The 26,226-nt window shown below is 43.0% G+C and overlaps 1 protein-coding gene across 1 annotated transcript; it reads left to right on the top strand.

The window, feature by feature from the left end:
• On the top strand, positions 1-26,202 carry ptch2 (patched 2). Its single transcript, XM_084410999.1, has 22 exons — positions 1-477; positions 1,976-2,168; positions 9,575-9,764; positions 9,862-9,931; positions 10,081-10,172; positions 12,489-12,684; positions 12,765-12,886; positions 13,552-13,699; positions 14,575-14,706; positions 14,815-14,970; positions 15,052-15,144; positions 15,254-15,379; positions 16,053-16,171; positions 16,274-17,013; positions 17,910-18,052; positions 18,151-18,331; positions 18,443-18,723; positions 19,817-19,954; positions 20,052-20,194; positions 23,639-24,029; positions 24,131-24,638; positions 24,776-26,202. Exons 1-22 carry the CDS (start codon positions 325-327, stop codon positions 24,808-24,810), a joined length of 4,350 nt encoding a protein of 1,449 aa, XP_084267125.1. The 5' UTR covers positions 1-324; the 3' UTR covers positions 24,811-26,202.
• The last annotated feature ends 24 nt before the right edge of the window (positions 26,203-26,226 follow it).

A 26,226-nucleotide genomic window follows, 5' to 3' on the forward strand; every position in this document is an offset into this window, starting at 1 on the left:
AAGGGGCTACCTCTCCAAGTGTTACTGCAACAGGATCAGAGGTAGACTGGCGGAATCCGCTCGCGACTTTCTTCTGCTTTAAAACGAGTTACGCGCTATAGCTGGACGAATGAAGACCGAAGGATCTATACGGATTCGAGCACATAATGTTGGGATGGAGTTGGAAGACTTTGGCTCAAGGAAAGACTAGAGAATATTTCTTAAAGCTGAACCCGGTGGATGCGCGTGTCGCGAATCTTGGATTATTACTATTATCGTCTTTGCCTAAAGCACCGCGTTTGTCTTTAACTTTCTTCTGCGCTTTTTCTGCCTCCCGTTTGGACTATGGCCTCGGATCCCAGAGACCCGGGACCGGCCGGTGGTGTTTTAGGAGATTTACCCCCAAGTTACACACGCTCTCCGCCGCCTGTGAACTCAGACCTCATCCGAAGACCCAGTTACTGCCACGCCGCTTTTGCGTTAAAACAGATTTCTAAGGTGACAAACGCTTTTCCGTTGGAATACACGAATACGCACTACGATGTTGTTGTTCGTGCATTCGTATTTCAGGGAGCCAGGGAACTGTTAATTACGTTCTTTAGCGTAGTTTTGGAAGTGTTGAAGGGAATTTACTTCTCTTTTTAGGCTAGTGAGAAGGAAATGATCAAAAGGCAACATTTACATCTCAAAGCTTATTAGGTGGAAATCGTTTTAGAGGGCGAGTAAACGACGCTAAATATGAAAGTATGAGTGCGGACAGCGACTTCTATGAATGAGAGCCGAGTCTCCATTCATTTAGTTCTTCAGTCCGCGCGTTTTGAGTATTTTTCACGTTTAACACTTCTCTAAGCTGCCTCAGAGTACAGCCCGGTTGGTCTAGATACAATATAGCGTGTTTGTTTGACAATGCGCGCGTCCTGCTGAGGAATTCACTGATTAAGTTTGATCTGACAAAGCATCAGTGAAGCGCATGAACGCTTGGCTATGTGTCAAAACTCCCATGAGTGAAACCAAAACATGTCCAGTTATACTGCAGATAGGACTGCCAGTTACAGGACACTTGTGAGGTTGTTGCAAAGTCTGGATACATGAATTAAAGTTCTGATCTTTTTAAATGTAGCCTAATATTATTTAATAGCCAGCTAGAAAATGCTTACAAAATCACTGTCTTTGTCACACGCTGCTGTGTTATAACAGAAGAACCAAGTATTTTGAAATAGTTCTACTTTATAGAAACACATGTTTGACAGCTTTTATTTGAGGTTACATGATCCTATATGTTTTAGCATTCCACCCTTTAAGGCTAAAGCTTTTAAGAAGCTTTTATATAGGCCTAGCTGTTATGTTGTATTGTATGATATATTGTTAAGTATTATAAAGTTCACCATCTTTCTTAACAAAAAGATGAGCACTGAATCCAGACCAGATGAGAAACATGAGGCCTGTAATACACTTTAAACCCACTAAACTTGAAAACAAGAAGTTCATTGAACATTTTAATTTAATTGTGACAAATAAAATTGAAAAATTACAGAAATGATTGCAACAAGTTAGAAACAAATATATAACAAAATGACAAACATTTTTACAGGCCTATGAAGTTCTCCAACTCATGGCAGTTGCCATGTTATATAGGAACACACATGAAATTGTTGAGATTTTAGTGTTTACTACAGGTTAGGGTAGATTAATGAGAAAACAGTTCTGATATTGTCACACTGGTATTCAAACTGAATTTTGAAGTAATTCACTTATTGTTTTCAGTTGGTTTGCTTTGTTTTTGTAGTCAAACATCTTTTACATTGTCTGATGGACAACAAATAGACAGTGTCTCGTTTAGAAATGTCTTACAAGAAAGAAAAAAACACCTCTCTTCTAAATATTGATTTGTGCGTTGTCAGGACAGTTCACTATCCTGGCAGGGCACCGTGTGTTACAACTGATCTAAAATAGCATCACTGTACATGTGAATAAGTGTTCCTCTCTTGTGTCTCAGGGGAAAGCTGTGGGACAGAAAGCACCACTGTGGATTCGGGCGAGGTTCCAGGCTTTTCTCTTTTCTCTGGGCTGTCACATCCAGCGACACTGTGGAAAAGTCCTTTTCATTGGACTGCTTGTGTTCGGAGCCCTGTCTGTTGGTTTGAGGGTCGCTGCCATTGAAACGGACATTGAGAAACTATGGGTGGAAGGTGAGTCCAAGCTTTCATGTTTCGCTGTGTGGGTGGGTTTTTTGGGCTGATCGGTGTGGAGGTCTGCAGGATCAAGTTATTTGTGAGCTGTATGCTGTGATTTTTCACTTTGCAAAGTGCCTGACACTGTTTTACATAGGCTAGTCCTTTTTAGTGCAACTCAATTTTAGATCTCTCTCCCAAGCAATTTGACTGTCTTTGCTTAGCTTAACAAAGCTTAACTGATTGAAAATGTGATTGTGGTGCTGTTGTCGGGCGATATAGACCTAGACCTTGTGTGGGCTTCTGATATGAAGTCTCGGGATCTTTGAGCGGACATAGACCGTGGCCTCTGGAATTCCATATCTCCTGTCACGCACACGTAGCATTCTTTTTCCTAGCGCATGCAAGCCTTCTCTTGTTCTCTCCCCATCAGCCTATATTGTTTGCGGTGGGAGCTGTGCTTGATGTTTTTCTTTTTCTCCCCTTTCCCGTTTGACGTCCTTTCCGTGCACCTCACTTATCTGTGCATTTTCAGGCAGCTTTATTTGGTTTTCACACTGCCAAATTCCTTCTAAGCCCCCTAGGCTTTCGCCACACTGCTGATCCCCTGCACAGATGGGCTGTGTGTGAATCGTTAGCCATCTTTGAGGTGCTGACCCTCCCCCTCATGCTCGCTGTGTGGTCCTTCACTATTCTTGGATTCCATTCAACAATAAAGGCACCCCCCCTTTACCAAAAAAAGTGAATACAGCTGAAGTTTACCCACCTGTTTCACACTCACACACACAACATGCACACACACAAGGGGAGTCGTTATTTTGTACTTTTGTAGTTTTACTTGAAAATAAAACATGGGCATGGTCATGCTCAGCATTGGTTTATTTAAAGAACTTATATATAATTTTTTTTTTTTTTTTATACAATATCATTGTCAGAAAATATGGCTTTCAGCAAGTCAGAAGGCAAAAAGTTTATAATTACTTTTGAAATATTCAGAACTGTAAATGTCGCGATATATGAACTAATGCTCTCTGGTGGGAACGTTAGATGGAGTTTAAAGCAAAGGGAGTTGTCAGATGTTGGCAGTGAAATTTGTGTTTTAATGTAAAGCAGGCATAAAGCATGGGGCTCCTGGAGTGAAACGCCAAAGTGCTGAAAAGGAACGCTGTGCCTTTAAGAGGCAGTGCCTGTGTTTCTAAAGTTTCTGCCTGTGTTGTTTCCCCCAATAGCCCATTGACAAAGCTGCTCTGGGCTGAATGGGGAGTAAGTGGTATGGTAACAAGGAGAGGTTAGTTCTCACACACAGGCACACACATTCACTTCTGCACACATACACATAAAAAGTCACAGGGACAAACAAAAGAGTTTTATAATAGGTCTTGCGATTGGGAATTGAATTTAGAAAGGTCTCTGGTGCTGTTAGCGATTGCTAAATAGTTTCATATATTAAGAGGACTTTCCAGTGACCTGCCAAGCCAAAACCTTTTATCATAAAATGAATATGGCAAAGGCATTGCAACATTTCAAAGATTAAGGATAGATCGGTTACATTTTAAATGTTACAACCTTTTTGTCACAAATTCAAATCTGTTGTGTTTGGGGGAGCTATAAAGAATAGTAAAGCAGCCAGGCCTGTGGATCTCACACTTGCCCAGCTGTGCATTTTGGAGAATATGGCTCCTCATTCCTTACCCCTGAGGCGGTGACTGTCCCTCTTTCACCTCTGCTCTAGCCCCCACCCAAATGACACACAGGCCACCAAGTGTCCATGTCCTCAGGGACCACCCGTAATTGCTTCCGCCTTCCATCAAATGATGTGCAAAAAGCAGCAACCTTGTGTTTAGATGTCTTATAAAAATTAACCTACAGTTTAGTAATCAGGTTTAGACATCCTGTGAAGAATACTGTGTTTTGTCCATAAAAACCTTTAAAAAAAAAATTGCCATTGAAGTCAGAATGTAGAGATACAGTATCTATCCAACCTGGCCTAAAATCATAGAGCCTAAAATACATCAGTGTTTATATCTGACTGTGAAAGTTGTATGGAAAGCTCTTTTTTTTTTTTTTTACATACAATGAAAGACAGTTGAAACATTCATCAGAATATCTTATTTTGTGTCCCAGTTAAAAATGCAAGACATAAAGCTTTTTGGGTGAGTTATCCTTTTAAATCATTGAATAATTCTTGGGAAAGTGTGATTTCGTTTGCCGTGTGAGGCGTGAGAAAGAGGTGATAAAATTAAATGTAGGGTGACGGTTTGGGGGCTGGTGAGAGAAGAAACATTCTAGAATCTACAGCCTTAAATTACTCATGTTTTCTTCTTATGTGCAGTGTCGGATTGCAGAGGGGAATTTGTTTGGAGAATTAAGAGAGGGAGAGAAAGGATTGAGAAAGTTGTGTTTTCAAAGAAGCTGAAGTTATTTCATTTGGTTTCTGACACCAAGCTGAGAAGTTGTACCACATCTTCTTTTAATTGTGTGGATTTTAATATTTGATTGAGTTTTTTAGAGCGAAGGATGAGGAAAGCTTTGTCAGTGACAAGTTGCCTATCGGTGTGAGGCGAAAAAAGCTTACTTTGATATGTGATTATATGCTTGAGTAATGCTGGCCAAAAGGATTGTTGGCATTTAACGGTCATTGCAAAATGTGTGTCGGGCTAAACAAACGGCAAACTTTTCAAACAGACGGACATGTTTATGTACTCGTATACAGTCGTAACTTAATTTTTCTCATCCGTTTTGAACTATTTCGTTGTGCCTGACAGATGTGTACACACAGACAAGCTGTACAAACATTACTAAAAAGTTAAAAAGTTTACCCAGATATCTGGGTAGCAGGCCCATTTGAGTTTTATGAAGCCACCAGGCAGTAGAAGAGAGGAATAAAGAACATATACACATTGCATGAATGAGTTTGTCCACATACATGTAGACTGGTGGAACCAGCACAAGCCCAGAATTTATACAGACACATGTAGACAGTTCAGTGTTAAGAGCAGTTATCTAAACAAACAAAAAAATGCGAGGTAAATGCAATAATTCATTAGAAAATACACAGTCTTCCAGTCCTGGTGCCGGATTCAAGAGAAAGAAAGCTCTATGAAGCATTATTGGAGGTGAATGGCAAGCCACAGTACCCCAGCTACATAAATAAACTCTAACTGCTGAGACTTAGACCTCACCAGTAGAAAGTACAAACAAGGCCAGAGTCAACCTGGGTCAGTTGAAAATGTTTACTTCAACCCCCCCCCACACACACACACACACTCCACACAGGCCAGCCATCCAGCCCCTATTACTCAAGAACAGCCATAAGACCTGAATGCATCCCTTCTCAGAGTTTAGCAACTTTCTACCCCAAATCAGAGCGTTGCCAATTAAGGCTATGCTCACTCTGCCAGAGTTTTCATTCTCTCAACCTAATCAGTTCGTTTGGCATTGCATTTGTTTTTTAACCATTGGGTAGTTAAGAGCATGATGCAGTTCCAAAGGTTGTCAGTGCAGCAACAGAACACGTTTCATATCTAGGATAGAGAGGCAAATCGAGGTCTAGCTCCATGGCAGAAGTGCTAGGGTACACCTTTTAGTTTATGTTCTTAAGCTAATGTTACTAGAACAACGCCAGCAGAGGCAGGAGGAGTCCAGACTCCCAAGAAGATGCCCCTCTTGCTGCCTGATTCAGACAGTATTTCTTACATTCAGTCCAACGAGGGTCATTCTCTTTGATCCATGCTGGAAAAAAAAGAAACTGGTCACTTTTTGGGGAAAAAAGTCTCCTTTTTGTCCTCCTCAACACTTTGTCCTTTTGGTTAGGGTAAAAAAAAAAAAACATTTTCTTGGTACGTGGTGGAAAAGAAATGGTTTCTGGGCTCAATAAATTCATTTCCAGTTTGAATGAAACCAGCAACGTGGAAAATTTTTGCCTTTCACCGTGGGATGAATGTATGTTTCAACCACACATTAAGCTGCATTAGCAGCCAGTGGAGTGCCTAATGTGGGTATTTTTCACAGCAGCCAACACTAGGGCTGATTAGCATAATTAGTACAGGGAAGGCTATACATATGGAAATGGCCAGGACCTAAATGCCAGAACCGGTGGAAATTTATGTCAATGCTGACAGAAGTATCAGGTCTGAATAGGTGTTAGCTCAAGCATAGTTTTAGTATTCTTGATTTGTTTTTAATATTTTTACCTGAGTTACAGTGCATGATGTGTATTTGTTTTATCATCAAGGCCAAAAAGTTCTGTCAGAGAGATGCACTGGAGGACATGCATGTGTACTTATGCATTTCACACTCGTAGACAAGCTATGAAGCCAGCTCTTCCTCCCTCTCTTTAGCATTGTTTTATCTGCTGGGAAAAAAACAAGGTCCAGCTGCTTTTGTAGTGAGTTTCTCTCTTAATTTTTTTCCCTGTTTGTTGGAAAACAACTGAACGTGACTGAAAATTAGGTTGACAAAGACCTGCATTGAGTCTCTTGGTGGCCTTGAGTTAGAGCTCATAGAGGCAGAGGTGGATCAGTCTCCATCTGCCACTGTATTGGGGCGAAATGGGGTGGTTCTCTCAGTCATGGTCAAGCCATTGAGACTCCTTGTGATTAAGAGTTGCAGTGAAGCTGAAATGTTTAAAAAGATTTGCACTTGAGCCAAATCTATCCTTCTTGTCTTTATAATGTGTCTGGAAAGAAGAGGAAGAAAAAATCAAACAAAGAGCTTGGAATGGACATTATGGGGGCTTGACGGGACCAAGGCGAAAGAGCTGGACCGGCTTGTTTTGTTCTTGGTGGTTTCATATACTAATGTGTGTGGAAGAAAAGGGGAAAACAGAAAGAGAGAATGAATGTGTGTATGAGAGAGTGTGTGCGTGGGCACGCACTGGCACCCGACTGTGTATCTGTGCTCTTGGATTTACTTGGGTGGTGAAAACAGGTAAAAATGTCTCTTTCAGCACTCTTCCTTGTGGGACTTCCTCCAGAACAGCGTGAGTCCTTTCAGAAGCCTCTTAATCCCTCTAATCTGGCCCACAACACTTTGAAGGTGGCCTGTCCTAATGGAGAAAGCACTGGGTTTCAGATCTTGTTGCTTATTGGTACTGCACCATATTCAAATGCTCAAATCTTGACAGTGAAGTCACATTTTTGCATAATCTTTCAGTAAATTTTTACATGATTGTTTTTGTAACCAAGCGATTTTTGTTCTTAACCTTTTTTAGTCAAACCACATTTTCTTGCTCCCCTTTATACATCAATATGGTAACCATAACTTTATTTTAGGTGAATGTAAGCATGCAGTTGTGGGTGATATGTTGCAGAGCATTGGATAGGCCGTGCCAGGGTGGACATGAGTGAGATTGGAGCTGACAGGCAGGGTCCACTGGCAGGGTGACAACCGGGGAGCAAGGGGCTTCTTCTCCATAGTTAATTACATGTCACTTTCCATACTGCCCACTGGGAGGGAACCCTCTCACACCAGCTCATTTTGCTGGTTTGCTCCTGGGTGGGACCTTGAGACAAGCTAGCTGAAGCTTGCTACCATTGTGTCCTAGCCAGTTAGGGCAGACTGTAGATTAGCTTCAGCTTTTTATTTGCTAGATAGTATTTACAGGTTCCGCTGTACAACTATCTAATCTGTGAGACACTGAGGCTGGTTTCCTTTCTGGCTATGTTGGGGAACATTGGTCGGACCCTCCTCATGGATAATTGGCTTGTGATGGTGATGTCACCCCCAAGGCTGTGAAAAATGAAAGTAACAAAGAAAGGAGGGGCTCTGCTTGGGAGACAGTAAGCTCTGCATGGGAGTATTGCTGCATCGATATCACACAACACCTTTATGCTGCCCTCACTTTGGTGTCTATTGACTTTTTATTTTATTTTCATAAACATGGACTTCTCTACCCTGTTTCAGTCCCAGTAACTCAAAGCAAAGATGCTTTGAAATCCCCCTAGGCGTCTGTGTTTGACAGTTCTAGCTGTTTGAATCTTAAATGTACCCAGATCACTCTTGTGCATCATAGTTCTTTTTTCCACCCTCCTGTGTTGTGTTTCTGGCTGTGAAAGTATTTGCGTGCCTGTCTCTTTAAGTGTACAGCAGCAGTGAGCCGAGAGAACAGAGCAAAGCTCCCATCTGGAGGGTGGCTGAGTGGAGCGGTGACTGAGCGGCGGGGCCCACTCGGGCCTCTAGCTGGGTGGTCCAGATGGGAGGAACCAGACACAAATAGCTATAATTTACTTCAGGAGCCCCTGTAATTACAGGCCCAAGGATTGGAGCTCAATTCCTGCAGATGCCTGAATGCATTAAATATGAACATGCTGTCCGTATAACGACACAAATGCGTGTTTGCATTTTGCAAATGGATACAGCCTTCAGATTTAGGCCGCCACATTTTTTGAAGTAATGTGTTTATGTAACCTGCATGTCAGATAGCTGCATGAATGGAACCAGGAGGTTGAATGTTTGCATTTTTAAAGTTGTAAGCTCCAGGGCAAACCACATGGAATTTATATTTGTGGTGCAATTTCTTTGTTTCTGTTCAGATCTAAGCCACTTACAAAGCTGTGGGCTACCCTGACGACAACTACAGTACTACTCTCTTTCTCTCTTCTTCTGTTTCTCTATGTCTCTTTCTCTTCCACTCCCTCTCTCAATTAACTGAAGCAGGCAGTGAGATGTGCTAGGGAGAAGAAGTGGCTCGGTGGGCTCAGCCAGCCACTGCAGGCTTGTCATCATGTATTGGGAAGTGGAGGGGCAGACGGGCAGGCTCTGATCTGGGCCGGTGTTTTTCATGTGCATTTGGCATGGCCACAGATACCCCGCGTCCTCTTTTTATCACCGCCTTAATTAGGAGGCTGGACTCGGGAGTTTCCTCTGCACCCTTTGATGCTTTTCATTCCGACTCAACATACCACATGAACAGCATTTCTGCTTGTACTCTTCTGCCTTGCTCCCTCCTTCAATTTACTGCTCAAATCTTGGATGTGACATGTAGATCAAGAAAGACCTAAAGTCTTGAGGAACCTTCCAATCAGGAACCACAATCTGTGCTAAGTAGTGTAGAGTTAGCCATTAATTAAACCTTGTGTGAAATTGTGGGCCATGTCATAAGGAGTACTTCCACTCTTTAGTGTGCTAGAGACATAAATGTGATCCACACATCTGTTTTCTGGGGTTAGTTGGAGAGTACACAGGGGAATGAGAACTAGCGTGTTTAATCTCAGTTTAATTTGGGTTTAATTATGACATTAACCTCTCACTGAAGATCATGGTTGTTTCTTTGTTTAAACAATTGTTGCAGTGTGACCATTAACATAGAACTATATTGTTCCTCTGGCTTGTTTTTATCCACAGTCAGAAGGAATAAAAACATAATGACTGCAAAGGTCCTTTCTGAATGTTTGAAAATAAACAATGTTGTCTGTCTGTTTCAGCTGGCAGTCGGGTAAGCAAGGAGCTACGCTACACAAAAGAGAAGCAGGGAGAGGAGTCAGTGTTTACCCCACAGATGCTCATACAGACACCCAAACAAGAGGGAACCAATATTCTTACCCAGGAGGCTTTGCTGCTCCACCTGGAGGCTGCTTTGTCAGCCAGCAAAGTTCAAGTGTCTCTTTATGGAAAGTGAGTGCAACCCCCAGAAGGATTACAGGGAATTTCAAACACTTACAAACATGAGGGCCAGTCTTTTAATATGTGGTTGTGTGATTTCTTCCCACAGATCCTGGGATCTTAATAAAATTTGCTTCAAATCTGGAGTCCCAATTATTGAAAATGTCATGATTGAGAGGGTAAGCATGTTTTTTTTATGCATTATTTGACTTTCTCCCAAATAATTTTCTTATTTCTTTTTGCTTAGTGCTTCAGACAGCTTTTATAGGGCTATTTTTTCTGTGCCATGAAATCTGCTTTACCAAAGATTATATGCTATTTCTCCCAGATGATTGACAAGCTTTTCCCCTGTATGATCGTGACTCCTTTGGACTGCTTTTGGGAAGGCTCCAAGTTGCAGGGTGGCTCCGCCTACTTACCGTAAGCATTCTGCTTATTCTAAAATAATATATAATTACATCTCTAATTAAGTCATACACAGCTTGACTAGACTATTATTAATATATAAGCTCAAGAGATCAGAACTAACTATAGAATAAGCAACTGTGCCTGAACTGTAGGCACAACTGTGACCCCCCCCCCCCCCCCCCCCCCCCATAACACACGCTCCTTTAACAATTGGGCTTTACCTTCAACCAAAACGGTGCTGGGTGTGACAAACTCTAACATCAAGCCGCTAGCAAAAGCTCTATTTAGTCTGTTGATAAGCTGAAGCCTGGTTCCATCGTTGCTGGGGCTTGAGTTGTCATCAGTGTGGTGAGGGGGCTTTACAGGACAATCTCTGATCCTGCACCCCTGTCCCACCACCCAATCCCCCCCAGCCTGAAGAAGCCCTTATGGAATGGGAAGAGAGAGAGAGATGACTGCTACTGGGTGGGTAGGAGGGAAGGGGGGTGGGGGGTGGGTGGGCAGGGGAGCTTTTGGGTCAGACAATGGTAAGCATTCTTTCAGTTTACGAGTGAGTGTCCATCAGTGAGGGGGCCCTGGAGGGGGCCCGGCTTTGTCAGCACTGGGTAACACTGTGCATTCTCATGGTAATCGCCCAGGCTTGGAGCTGTAAGTTGTCCAACAAATAAAATGGGCATTATTCAAGTCGTGGGCCCAGAGAGAAAAAAGAGGGACGGAAAAGTGGGAGAAATTAACTGTGGACATTAGACATTGTAGTTTACACTTCCACCCAAAATACCTCCTTAATATTTTGTTGAAGGAAAATTGATAAATTGTATTCTGTAACAAATAAAATGGGCATTATTCAAGTAGTGGGCCCAGAGAGAAAAAAGAGGGACAGAAAAGTGGGAGAAATTAACTGTGGACATCAGACATTGTAGTTTACACTTCCACCCAAAATACCTCCTTAATATTTTGTTGAAGGAAAATTAGTAAATTGTATTCTATGCTGCCACCCTTCCCCCCATAAATTGCATTCTAAATTCATGCTGGACAAAAAATGGCTATTTTTCAATTGGTTAAGACAGATTCTGTCAATTCTCATAGGGACCTTTTTCCTCTTTCGGTACTAATACCCCGATTTTCCGAGAAGGATAAGTGGCCTTTAAAAATATTGTTATTCATTGTATTCATTTCTCTATTTGGCCATGTATGAAGAGGGCTTGAGTTAGCCACTGAGGCTAATGTCCTCTCAGGCTTCCGCTTCAGTTCAGCTGTTTTTTTTTCTAAAGGAAAGAGAGAGAGAGAGAGAGAGAGAGAGAGAGAGAGAGAGAGAGAGAGAGAGAGAAAGGGAGGGAGAAAAAACTTGAGGGAACAAAGAGCAGCAATCTATGGAAAAACAAAAGGGCCCAGGCCGGTTCACTCAAGCAAAAAATAGGAGATAAAGGAGACTCTCTTTGCAAGCAGGAGCAAAGGCGCTTGGTATGTGGGAATGGGAGAGGACCAGCTTTATTTGAAGCTGCTCTTCATGAGTTATTAGAGTGAGATTGGTCCTGGAGTTAGGACACTATTCACTTTTATTCTTCTTTACCCACAAATACTCATCACAGTGAAAGGCCCCTCTCTCACTCAGGGGGTATCACTCTGGCTTCTGAGGCATTTTCTTAGCTACATAGGTGTTGACTGGGAGTGTTGTTTCTTTTTCTTGTGATGTATAATAGTTTTAATTTTCAAGGCCTTGATAATGTAATATTGTTACAATTTTGCAATCTTCTTGTTATTAGTGTTTCCCAGAAGAACCACCCCTACTGAAGACTTCCCTTGTAACAAATTAGAATGTTAAAAGAGTCCAACTGTAACTTTACTACACCTAGAGAATTAGTCCTTGGCACGTCAATAGACAACAGTCCACTCTCTCAATACCCACTGACTGAGAGAAGATAGATTAAAAACTGCAGACTGAGGGGTTGAGAACACTGAGCTCAAAGCAGCATTCAAGATAGTCGGCACAGCCCTTCCCAGCATTCTCACTGCCCGCCTTCATCCTTATCAAGATGTTTTAGAGGCAGAGGTAATCGTTATGACTCGATGCACAAAGTTAAGAGACAGCAGCCTGTAGACCGCCGGCACATTATGCCCCTCCGTGTAACAGGATAATAAACGCTACTTTATGCGGCATCTGTAGTCCACCACCACCAGGGAGGGACTGGTGCCGGCAGGCTTGGAGAAGCAGCAGCAGGGAAGGGGAAAGGGGGATTGCTTGGAAAAAGCATGCTATCTTTTGAAAAAGTTGTAGAATTGATTTAGCCTGCTTAAAATGTGTCTCAATTTTGTTGTCTGTTGTTGTAGGGGCATGCCTGACATTCAGTGGATGAATCTGGACCCCCTCAAGCTAATGGAAGAGTTGAGCCAGTTTACATCTTTAGAGGGCTTTCGAGAGATGCTGGATAAGGCTCAGGTTGGCCATGCCTATATGAACCGCCCATGCTTGGATCCTAACGACACAGACTGCCCTTACAGTGCCCCTAATAAGGACCCATGGCAGGTGGGAACAGTGTTGTAATGCAAATGACGATGTCTTAATATGAGTCTGTAGATTTTAAATGTGTGGTCTGTTTTATTTAGGTCCCCGACATTGCTGCTGAACTTCAGGGCGGTTGTCATGGTTTCTCCAAGAAGTTCATGCACTGGCAGGAGGAGTTGATCCTGGGTGAAAGAGTAAAGGACTCCCAGAATGCCTTGCAGAGGTGAGAAAGGGGGAAAGAAAGAAGGAGAGTCATGAGGAGGGGGTATGTGGGTGGGCCTCTCTTAGGAGGCCCTGACAAGAGAGAAAGTGAGAGAGAAAATCAGAAAGAGACAGAGGTGGAGAGAGAGGGAGGAATCGTTCTGACTCCTAATAACCTCACACATCCAAGGAATTCCTTACATGAAGAGGGATCAGTTTCCACCTCTGACCCCAGTATAGGAAAGACCAATTAAACATGATGGACAGCCGCATAACCTATGGACGGATCTGAAATGCAGAGTGGAGGAAAATGAAAACATATTGAACAGAAAAAGAGCATAATGATACAAAGTAAACAAACTGTGGGTAAACTAAAATCAAAAGTAAATGTATTTGACACCTGTAATTTAATATCATATGTGTATGTGTATTTTCAATGCAGAGTTTAATCTGCAATAAATGAAAGTCTCTGCAGAGAGCGGGACATTGGCCTTCTGCCCAGCATTTGAGCATTGTTCTAATCTCAGTGGAAGTGTGATTTACAGCAGCCTGAGAGGGACCACACGCATTATTTCAGCCTTTATTATAACATGTCTGCCTATTAACTCACCTTGCTACACAATGGTATTTGCACATGCATATTTGTACGTTCTGATCTCACTTAGTCCTCTGTATTTCCCCCTACAGTGCGGAGGCTCTTCAAACCATGTTCCTCCTCATGAGTCCCAAACAGCTCTATGAGCACTTTAAAGACGATTATGAGATCCATGACATCAATTGGAATGAGGACAAGGCCACTGCCATCTTGGAGTCCTGGCAGAGGAAGTTTGTTGAGGTAATTTCCTATTTCATAACAGATCCCAAATGGTCACTTTGTGAGGTCTGAATGGTTTCAGTGACCATGGAGGGTTCCCGGCTGGGGTGGAAAGGTAAAAAGAGTGTATAAGGTCACAAGTGGTGCTAGAGGGTTGTTTTCCTTAGACCAGAGGATGGCAACGTCTGCCTGAATTCCATCAATCCTCAGCTGCCTAGTAAACGGAGTCTTCCTAGGAGGCCACTGACAAACTCCCAGTTATAGGAACAAGCTGTTTTTGTGATAACTGACACCCAGCATGTTGACTGAAAGAGAGAAAATTAGAGAGAGAGAAGAGCCTTCAATAATGTCTACTGCCTCAGAAAGAGAGCAAGAGAAGGGGAAGTGAAGTCAGGGGAGGTTGGGGGGATAGGGCACTGTAAAAACAAAGTGCTGGGGTATTCCTTTCCCCTTAAGTTTGTCGGCCATTCATGGTGCTGATGGAGTAGCCTGAGAGACCATGTGATCTCATCTGATCCATCTGACCTCTGCCCTCTGGCATCTGTGCTCATTATTTCTCGCTTGTCAAGCTTCATAGGGTCTTGTGCATCTTGTTTGTGTATTATTAGGATAAAATAAGAGATGGATGAGGGTACGGCCCACAGTAGAATGAATATTTTTTGGCTTGTCGGAAAAAGTAATTCAATATTTGTTTTGTGTTCTGCAATGTGTGCACAAGTTTGTTCAAAACACAATGCTAGGTTAAGCGACTTTCACTGCAATTTAATCAATTTCAGCATGAGCAGTCACAAGAGGTATCTTTGATTTGACAGATACATATGCTCTTTCCAATACAAATACTCAAAATCATGTAGTTGCATTCTCTGGATGTTTAAAATTGTGATTTTTGTTTCTAGGTTGTCCATGGGAGCATTCCTCAGAACTCTTCATCCAGTGTTTACGCCTTCTCTACCACCACTCTTAATGACATCATGAAGTCTTTCTCCGACGTCAGCGTAATCAGGGTGGCAGGTGGTTATCTGCTCATGGTAAGACATCCATTACTGTGGAAACTCTAGTTAAGGCTAATGGAAATGTGATGAGTGTGTCTCCATATGTGTGGAGCTATTCCCTTACATGTGTCTTTCTATGCACAGCTGGCATACGCATGCGTGACCATGCTCCGCTGGGACTGTGCTAAATCTCAGGGTGCTGTAGGGCTGGCAGGAGTGCTGCTAGTCGCACTATCTGTTGCTGCAGGACTTGGACTGTGCTCACTGTTGGGGCTGTCCTTCAATGCCGCCACCACGCAGGTAAATACACACCTAAACGTCTTAAATTCACACTCACCCTCAGGGCTTGGCTATAATTCAGAGCTTTGCGTTCCTCCACAGGTGCTGCCATTCCTGGCCCTGGGCATTGGAGTTGATGACATGTTCTTGCTGGCTCATTCCTTCACCGAGGCCAGATCTAACATCCCATTCAAGGTATCTCATGAACACGCTCTGGATTATGCCTTCTAGGGGATTAAATGTTGCCTAGACTTTCTGTTGTTGTTGATGATCTCAACTCATTCCTTGCCATTCCTCTCCATAGGAGAGAACAGGTGACTGCCTGAGAAGAACTGGCACCAGTGTGGCTCTCACCTCCATCAATAACATGATTGCTTTCTTCATGGCTGCCCTAGTGCCTATTCCTGCTCTCAGGGCCTTCTCACTTCAGGTACGAGTGTGTATTTTGAGTGTGAGTACATGTCATAAACCATTGCGCCCTGTGCTGCCCATTCAGAAAAACTGGCTATAATGGTCACCAATGAAATGGGCAATGAAACGTGGCTTTACTAAATGAGCAGTCAAAGTTAATTCAAAGTGAGGACAGCATTTGTTGTTTCTCTTTCTCACATTCTTTCTCTCTATTTTATGGTCAAACCCCTACATCCAACTAATGTCATAGCCTGTTTTTCAGGTGGGGGGAAATGAGATGGGTGAATACATATCACTATATCACCCAGCCATCAGACTGTGCTTCTCTGATCTCCCCAGGCTAACCCTGGGTGGTCTGTGCTGTAATGATACAGAATGTAATGTCTGTCTGAGGTTGGCGGAGTTGGGGGGTTGGTTTTGCTCAGACTCGCTGTGACCTTGGGAGTACCCTTTCCTTGGATTGTTGACTATTTGTGGAGTGATGGGGGAGGGGGTTGCTGGTTGATTTAGGGTGCATATTTTACTTTCTGGGATTCAATCCGAGGCACTAAAACAGCGAGGGATCCTGAATGCAGAGTTTTTTATCAAGTTCAGACAGCAGCTGTGGAGTCGGGTGGCAGCGTAGAACTCATGAACGAAAAGACTTGGCCTCTATCCTAAAGTCTCTCTTTCTCTCTCACTCTTTTTTTCAGGCAGCAATTGTGGTGGTCTTTAACTTTGCCATGGTTCTGCTGATCTTCCCTGCCATTCTGAGCTTGGACCTGCAGAGGCGGGAGGATAAAAGACTGGACATCCTGTGCTGTTTCTACAGGTAACTAAGATGCACTGTCCTCTTACTTAATCTCAGTCCATTTTACAATGCCAAAGCCTGTGGTACTCAAGATGTTTACTGTGAGATGTTTCTTTTCTCCAGTCCCTGTTCATCTCGGGTGATCCAGATCCGGCCTCAGGAGTTCTCCGACGCTAACGACAACCACCAGCATGCTCCGACCACCACCACCTACACTGGATCAACTATAACCACCAGCACCCACATCACCACCACTGTGCAGGCCTTCACCCAGTGTGATGCAGCTGGCCAACATATTGTCACCATCCTGCCACCCACCTCCCAAATCTCCACCAGTCCTCCATCCATGGTCCTATCCACACCCACTCCCACCGCTGACCCTTACGGCTCCCAGCTGTTCACTACCTCCAGTTCCACCCGAGACCTTCTAGCTCAGGTGGAGGAGCCCAAAGAGGGACGAGAGTGTGTGCCTCTGCCCTTCTTTCGCTGGAATCTGTCAAGCTTTGCACGGGAAAAGTATGCCCCTCTGTTGCTAAAGCCTGAAACTAAGACTGTAGTGGTTGTCGTTTTTGTGGCTCTTCTGAGCCTCAGCCTCTATGGTACCACAATGGTTCATGATGGACTTTACTTGACTGATATTGTGCCCAGGGATACAAAGGAGTATGACTTCATCACTGCCCAGTTTAAATACTTCTCCTTCTATAACATGTACCTGGTTACCATGGATGGCTTCGACTATGCACGTTCTCAAAGACAGCTTCTACAACTTCACAATGCCTTCAACTCTGTAAAATACGTAGTTAAAGACAGCAATCACAAACTTCCCAGAATGTGGCTGCACTACTTCCAGGATTGGCTCAAAGGTAAGCCTTCGTTTCACAATGAGCTCTTTTTCATTAGTGGTGCTTGCTAAGGCTACTGGTTTTCTACTATTTTTCAAAATGCTTAAAACTTAGTCTAAAAATGTTAGACCATAACTTGTCAGTATTGCACTATTGTGTTAGTCATAGATTAGGATATATCAGCATCTACAAAATATTAGTAAATAAATTTGCATAGATATGGTGAAAGATGCCACATAAAGTAGCATTTTCAGTTGTGTTCACTCGTTGTGTGGGAAATGCTCTTATCTCTGAAGGTGATAGAAAGAGTTCAGTGAAAGTTCACTTCTGTCATCGGCTTTTGTGTTCCTCCAACCTGGACATAGAGAGGATTATGGGAGGGTCAGGGGTTATCTCAGACTGTTTGTGACCCCTCTGCTCACATTAGTTTGTACTGAGAGCTTAACTGTGAGGTGAATCCACAATAGTTAAAACCCAACAAATTGAAAAGAAGCTATTTATTTTAAAAGGCTGTGGAAACTGAAGGTAGTTTAAAAACTCTCTATTTCTCCCCATTGCTATTTCCTTTTCTTGTGAGGAGATCTCTGTAATTACAGAATGGTTGTGGAAACTGTTTTTCAGCTGTTGCCAGACTTTGTAATTTGGAGAGCACGAAAGGCTTTCTCTGGTTAGTTTATTCAGCCCACACACATTTATTCAGCACCAGGCAGAAAGATGGAGCTCTGTTTTGGTTTATATGCCTGTTTGTGTGTGTGGATTGGCATTAAATCTGACCCTAGTTTTTTGCCCCCTATCTAAGGGAGGGGTGATTTTAACAATCTTCTGCCATAGTTTACTGAGTTGTGAATAGAAAAGTAGGAAGGTTTGAACGTCTTTCTCACAGTTGGTCTAATTGTACATGTTCATGATCCATGTAGGTCTTCAAGCTACATTTGATGCTGATTGGGAAGCTGGCAGGATCACCTCTGACAGCTATCGCAATGGCACAGAGGATGGAGCACTGGCCTACAAGCTTCTCATACAAACTGGCTCTAAGAAAGAACCTTTCAACTACAGCCAGGTGTGTGGTCAACTATTGGTTCATTCAGTTTAAATACTGCTTCAAGACTTTGCCGTCTATCCCAAAACTTACATTTACACATTTTGTTTCTTTTAAAGCTTACATCCCGTCGCCTGGTGGATGAGGATGGTCTCATTCCACCAGAGGTTTTTTACATCTACCTGACGGTATGGGTCAGTAATGATCCGCTGGGCTATGCTGCCTCCCAAGCCAACTTTTACCCCCATCCTCGGGAGTGGATCCATGATAAGTACGACACCACTGGGGAGAACCTTCGCAGTAAGTAAACCCAGAAGGCGACATTATACAGGTTGTCATACAGTATTTATGGATATGTTTCAGAAGTAGCATGTGTTTGTGTCTAAGAGCATTACTCCTCTTCTCTTTCAGTCCCTGCGGCAGAGCCTCTAGAATTTGCTCAGTTTCCTTTTTACCTAAATGGCCTCAGACAAGCCTCAGACTTTATTGAAGCCATTGAGAGTGTGCGCACAATCTGCGAGGAGTTCATGCGGCAGGGAATCCAGAACTATCCCAATGGCTACCCCTTTTTGTTTTGGGAACAGTACATTGGTCTGCGCCACTGGTTCTTGCTGTCCATCAGCGTAGTGCTTGCCTGCACCTTCCTGGTGTGCGCCATCCTCCTGCTCAACCCCTGGACCGCAGGCATCATTGTAAGTCTGCCTTCCTCTCACCCTAATCCATTTCTAACTCTCTTCTTTTCTAGCATTTTTCTCTATTCTCTTATTTCTCTTGTTTCTCTCTGATCCCCTCAACACAGCTCAATAACTTTGCCACCAGGGCAGTTTTCTGGGGAGGGTCTTTGCGGGTTGTCTAGAGGGTGCTGCTTGCATAGACACATATAAACACACAGTCACACATATACGTACTCTCCCCCTCATCTCTTTTGTCATTCAAATGAGGGCAGCAAGACTTTCTAAAGAAGAAATGCAAAGCTCTCCTGAAGGCTTTTACCTCCAACTGCCTTTGTCCAGAAATTTGGGGACAGGACGGATCTGCCCAGTCACGACCTTGGCCTGCTAAACCCATCCATCAGGGACTGGATGTAGTGGGGGTAGTGGGTGGGTGGGTTAGTTTAGGGGCTAGGAGGTGTTTCACACAGGCTGGTGGGATCCTCAGATCAACATGAAGAATCATGGAAACTAGAAGTAGCCATTTGCTTTGCTTGACATGTATTTCTGGCTTAGCTGTAATATGTCAAACTCATTTGAGTGTAAATGCCTATTGTATTTATTTAAATGATAAAGCAAACTGTTTAGAGCACTTTTTTCTTTACTCAAAATCGGTTCTGTCATCTTCAGTTTCACAGCCTATATGGAGCCACAGTAAAATGGATTTTACCATCTCCAATTAAAGCATGACTAAATTGGGACCCCTGCCAACATCAAAGGTTTTCAGGGCAAAGACTTAACCAAGTTCCCTATTTATTATATTAAAAAACAGTTTCTCATGAGTAGGAAAGCACTAAAGACTACACTGCACCAGGAACGCAAGAGCAGAATGGTCCTTATGCTCTTTTATCATATAGTGTCACTAATTTCCGTACTCCTGAAAATGAGAAGACATGACGAGTGGCCATGACATGGCCATTAGGTAATCTGATACTTGGGGCAGATGACAGTGAAATGTAGAGGATATTGGCCCAGTGATTCATTTCTGCATTGTGATTCATTTAGAGCTATTTCATTGCACATAGTTTCTTGTGATGTAGCTGCTAACATGCTAGTCTTTTTTTTTTGCTCCCAGGTTTTTATTTTGGCCATGATGACAGTGGAACTTTTTGGCATCATGGGCCTAATTGGTATCAAGCTGAGTGCCATTCCCGTGGTCATCCTTATAGCCTCCGTTGGTATTGGAGTGGAGTTTACTGTGCACATTGCACTGGTAAGATCATCTTGCACAGTAATTAATCAGTATTTGCTTTATTCGATTTCAATAGCAGAAATACATTTTCATTCTCTCTATTTTCTCACTGTTGTAGGGTTTCCTGACTGCCATTGGGGACAGGAACACTCGTTCAGCCGTGGCTATGGAGCATATGTTCGCTCCTGTGATTGACGGCGCCATCTCCACTCTGCTGGGAGTGCTCATGCTTGCTGGCTCGGAGTTTGACTTCATTATGAGGTGAGTGATTGACACTTCTCCAGGCAGGTCCATATGCTGCCTTTTAAAATGGTGGCAGGCCTTAGTCAGGGAGACAGTTGTCCATGTGGCTCTAGGGTACAGGTGGTAACGTTTGCCTCCCCATCACCTGGTGTTGTCAGTCTCTAACTACCCTTAGACCACCACAGCACTCTTACAAACATCCTTGAGCTTCTTGAATGCACAACAAATGGAGGAAACATCAATGGAGTGCAGCAGCTGCTTGTAAACATGTAAACATACAACCCACTGTCCGGTGACTCAACATGCACACACACTTGCACCCTGAATGCGGGGAGGAGGTCAACAGTCCAATGATTTGGTTGTGAACTCCCTCTAGCCATTGCATTTGGGCAGCTTTTCCACCTGGTTTAATGCCTGATTCACAGGAAGAATAAAATGCCAAATAGTCGTTTTTTTCAACTGAATTTGGGCTCTGCTGAAAGCAAACCACAACTTTGAGAGCCGCCAAAAACAGACCCATGACACAAAATGTACTTAGTTGGAGGACCCAGCACAACATAGCTGCATGTTGAAAATGTAAAATATGCCTCTTGATCATTTGTTTTCAAGCACCCACTTTTTGCACCAAAGAGTAACTATGAGATATGAGGAAGAGGTTTGGGTCTTCCAGGTAACTGTAGGAGGGTGTTAGAGCAGATTGTTTTAGGACAGTGCTAAAGCTGGAGGAAAGATTGGGGGTTGGAGCAAACCATTTGGTGCAAGCGGTGTGCCAGCACTGGGGCATTCACAGTGGGAGGTCCTGTTTAGATGTAGAGAGAGAGAGGTCTGGCCCTCTAGCTGGGGAGTAGCATAAATACATTGCTGTAAACATCTCCTGGCTATGGGACACTGAATAAACAGGAGAACAAGCTCAGCGGCCCCTCTAAGAACGAGCCACCCTTTCCAACCCCTGACTTGGAATGGAAAAGATTACAGTTTATATAAACAACAGAATTCCTAACACTAGGTCTACTCTGGAGGTCTAACCCAGGCGGGGCCTGTGGATGGTTTAGTCTTTTTCCCCCCTTTTTTTCTTTTTCTTTTTTACTCCTTAAATAAATCATGCTCCACTTTCGGAATGTTGACTTATTAAAATAAACATGCACCCCTTTTCCAATTTTTTCATGTATACAGGACTGTCAGACAGAATGAGCGCCTTTAACTAACAAAAGGTGGACATAAGTGCAGCCAGAGATGGTTGGCTGCTTTGTCTGATTTTTTCCATTCTTAAACAGCCTTCATGTTTTCAATGAACATTACAAACTGTGATGAAAGGATGATTGTGCCTTTCTCAAACTCCTATCAAAGTGTCACTCAAACTATGTGATTCTTCTAACTGTTTTCAGCCATCACCTTAGAGAGAGATGACTGAAAAAGAAAACGGTTCACACTCAAGCTGTCTGATTCATCTATGTTAATGAATCAGACATGAGAGAATTGGGAGGAAGGAGTGGAGAAACCACTCCATCTGAGAAACCCATAGCATAGCTCAGTCTCTGGTCTAAAAATGGCATATAATTCTGACCAGAGTCTCCGTTAGTGGCGTGCTGTATGCACAGACCCCGACGAGCCACCTTGGAAATTTGGGTTTTAGAGGTCAATTTAAATATTACCTCTCCCTGACTGTGCATAATGACTGAAAATAGGTAATTATAGTCTTTTAAAACCAGAGGTTCTGTGATACAGTACCGGGCTCAGTTCCTTAGGGAGCCGCGATAGAGACAAAACCAAAATAGATCCAAAATGGAGGTTCAGTGGTGCGATGACCGTCAGACCTGTAATCTTTTTAACAGGGTTTTTTGATTCATTTGTTTGACGGTTCTCAGACAGCCAAAGTAAACACATGGCTTCATTGGAGGAGACGGGTCAGTGGACAGCAGTTTCCACTGTACGTCTGGAATGCTCCAAGCAGATATGCCAAAGATGAACTTTTCCCCCTCTGTCTTTCTTTCTTAAACCCAAGGTTCTTGTAGATGCGACAGAAACAAAAATGGTCAGAGGGTGGGAGGTTAAAAGAACATTCCAGACTTTTTTCCAGATTCTGTTCCTCTTTTTCTTACCTCCAGAATTCTTAACCACAGCTAAAACAGCTGAATTGTCTCTTTTTAGTGTAACCATTTAACTGGAGTGCTCTCTAATTTTCTCATGCACTGTCTTTCTTGTGGTGAATCAGAGCCCTCCCTCAATGCTCTGAGCTGGAGCACAGAGGCGCAGACACCCCCACAGCCCTGCAGCTTATTAGTGAGCCCTACATGTTAACACGCAAGCCAGTATACAGTGCAAAACTAATAATGGTCTTCTCAGCCTTATATCTTTAGCCTCTACTTCTCAGCCTTATATCTTTAGCCTTTACTGCTAACATCTAGCACTCACCCAAGAGCTAAAGCCTGGGAAACCTCATTCACCACCCTCTCCCTAGGCCCCTTCGTTCAAACATAAGTTTTCAGTCTTAAGCAAGTCTGCACCCCTTTACACTGCTCTACCAGACCCGCTAGTGCCTGTGCCAACCAGACCTCCAGGTTCTTGGCTTTGGAGTTGGAGGGTGGTGTTTCCTGCTTGTCTTCAGCACTGGATTAATGCTCCTGCATTAGTCACCTCCACTGAGAAAATAACTAGTCTTAGTATTAGTCTTACTCAGAACGGTTTGGACTAATAAGAGAGATATTTCTCAGAACAAATCCCCTTCGCACTCAGAATACTTGTTGAATGCAGGAATTCTTGTTGATGGACTCTAGGGTCTCTTTTACAGGTTTTGCGCATAACAGTTTATTGCACATGTAAAAGAAATACCTTTTAGCAGATATCCACGATTGTGCTGTGTGATTAGTTCTTGAACCAACATGGCTGTTGAGGGCCAGGAGGAGTGAGAGAGTAAGAGGAAGAAAAATGTAGAAAGCAAAGGCCTGGCCTGTCCTTCCCAGTGTAAACACAAAGGTGGCGTGCCCTGGCCAGGGTGAAATAGGATCTTAATAAGAGAGGGTATTAAGTTGCTGAGGAGAAAATTGCATTAACAGCAGTGGCAGCTTTTAGCCAGAGGGAGGGAAGCAGAGGGGGAAAAGCAATGGAGAGGGGTGACTGTTTCTGACGCGTAGAATCTGCTCACTAATGTAAACACATCTCCTCAGGAAGTGGCAGGGCAGTGGTGATAGATGAGGGCTCCCAGAGGGAGAGAGAGTGAGCACTAGCTACAAAGATGGAACCCAGGAATTTCTCTCCAGCTTTGTCAGGTCGCCAGGACAGAGGAAGCAAGGAGAGGGAATGTAGGGAAAAACGATGGATAAGAGCATCCTACAAGAAGTCTTGTATAAGACCTTCCTCTCTTGGATGATGATCACATTGTCTCATATCTTGTTTGAATATGCTGTGGATGTTTGGTGGCTGCTTTAGCTTTAATATTCTCTTCATTTGTGTTCTCTTTTGTAGATACTTCTTTGCAGTGTTGGCCATACTGACATTGTTGGGGATCCTGAACGGTTTGGTGCTACTTCCGGTACTGCTTTCGCTTATGGGCCCACCAGCTGAGGTCATACCCGCTAACAACGGCAATCATTTGCAAAGTCCCTCTCCTGAGCCCATGCCTCCTCCTATGAACCACCATGGGTACTATGCTGGGCACATCCCCAAGGGACCACGTCAGGCGTTCTCTGAGACCTCTGACTCTGAATACTATTCTGAAACTACGACAACCTCTGGCATCGGCGAGGAGGAGTATAAGTACTGTGACAGGAGCACATACATCACACCACCAGCTCAACCTCCAACCTCTCATATTCTGCTTGAAGCCAGCAAAAACCCCAGCTTCCCTAAGCTCACAGTAAGTTGACCTGACAGAAAACATTAGGAATCAAACTGCTTACGATGTAGCTGCTATTGAACACTTTTGTAATGTGTTTTGTGCTTGTTTTTGCCTCCAAGGTGGTGAAGCCTTTTGATGAAAGCAGCTCTAAAGGACAGAACAGCGAGTCAACGCAGAATGCTGTCAACTCGGTCAGTTCACAGATCACACGATGGGACAACAAACACGAGTACCAAGGGCAGAGGAGACAACATTTACCTAGCGACAGGGCCCACTGTCCTCGTAGGACTACTCAGTGTGGCCCAGGGCCACAACCAGGGAGAGGGCAGCAGCAAAACAGGACTACAGCCCCAGCACACAGCCCTGGGACATTGCAGCGCTCTAACAATGCCATCACCATGGTAACAGCAACAGCCTCTGTGACAGTGGCAGTGCACCCCAGTTTGCCGGGGTCGTACCAGGGTTACATGCACGAGGGTTTTGAGGATAACGAGTCAGACTCTTTTGATGACTCTAAGAGGACTTCTCAAACATATGGGAAAGCTACACATTATAAGAGGGACTCTTTAGAACTTCAAGATCTGGAATCCACAGAAAAAAGCCAGCATCAAGCTAACCAGACACTAGGTAAAGATTTGAACCTTTTTATGGCTTAATATTTCAAATCCCAATACTAGAGATTTGTGTATTTTAGATTATTTTGAAAAAGCAGGCATCTGTCCGTACTGATCGTGACCATGTTCTATCTTTTACGTGTGTTACAGGTGGTGCATGGATTCAAGCAGCCAAAGATTGCTAGACTGCTCCCAGCCCCCACATCCCTTTGTCTGGAATCTCTGGCTGTTTTTGGGAAGTTCCCAACCTCAGCCCAGTGTCTTTTATCTCTTTGAACTGTACATAGACCTCACACAGACAAGAGGATTTATTTTAAAATTATTAAAAAGGTCTTCATAGACATTTATAAATATATATATTTTAATACTAAAAAGAGGGAAACTATTTTAAAATGTGCTGTATAACTGGTGTATTCTCTTGTGTAAATGTCAGATGTATAGATTGTAAAATGAGCTATATGTAAAAATAAGTGAAATGATATTGGTTATTGAAATGCAAGGTCAGTGTTCTTTTTTCTTTTTCTTTTTTTTTGCTGCTACTCTTCAAATTTAAGATGACGTGTCTTGAAAATATGCAGTACCCCTTTCCCCAACATAAGCCAAGATTTAACTTTATATTAACAAGTTCTTAAACTGCAGCCAATAGGAAGCTTATCTGTTTTGTTCAAAGATGTTTACTTATATTTGTTTGCACTGTACAAAATCAAAACCTATATAGATAACAGTTTTTCTCAGTTGAAATTTCCAGGTTTTTTCCTGTATTTATTGAACTTTTTTACTGACAGCAACCATTGTGCCTTCTTAATTTTTAATCTCACAAAAATTAATTTGTCAAACTGTTGCATCACCATACTGTTCAGGATCAGCATTGTCATTGATATGGCTGTTAGCTTAATGTTATCATCTGTTTGTTTTGTTTTACACATCATTGTTAGCATGAAATGCTCTGTCTATACAGTGTGCAGTGAACAGCAGAACTATGGGTCTAATGTTTTCTGTTCCATTATTCCGTTATATACTCATTTGCAGGCTACATTTATATACTTGAAGTGGTGGTTAAATGACACTTTTTTTTTTGTTGCTTTTCCTCTATGGTTATTTTAGCCATACATGAGTAAGCTTCAGTTTGTCACTATATATGCCCCAGCAAAGGTTTGGGAGACATCAGGCAAACGTGTAGTTTACCCAAATATCATTCAGAAAGGGAATTGTGTGTGAGTGCAAAAGGATATTTTTGTTTTGCTTGTTTGTTTTCTCTTTTCTTTTGTCATCTTGTTAGCTGCTTTGTACATAGCAAAAGCCCTGCGCAATAGTTTACCTGGTAGTCGCCCTCTGGGCTTCTCCCATAAGGCAAGTGTAGGGACAGATAAATAGTTATGGTGCTAGTCTTCCTAGTATTCTGTCTGCAATGCAGTTCTTTCTTAGGTCCAATTTCAGCCAAAAGCTCACTCATTCAGTATTGGTCAAGTCACTGCCAGAATAAATGCAGGGAAAAGTGTTAATGTAAGTGGCAGCTTCTCTCACTCTCTATCTCTTTATTTAACAAAATATGTTTTAACAGAAACAAACCAAGTAGCTACTGTATCTGGAAGACAACGCAA

Source organism: Rutilus rutilus (genome assembly GCF_951802725.1).
Source record: "Rutilus rutilus genome assembly, chromosome: 6".
Taxonomy (NCBI): domain Eukaryota; kingdom Metazoa; phylum Chordata; class Actinopteri; order Cypriniformes; family Leuciscidae; genus Rutilus; species Rutilus rutilus.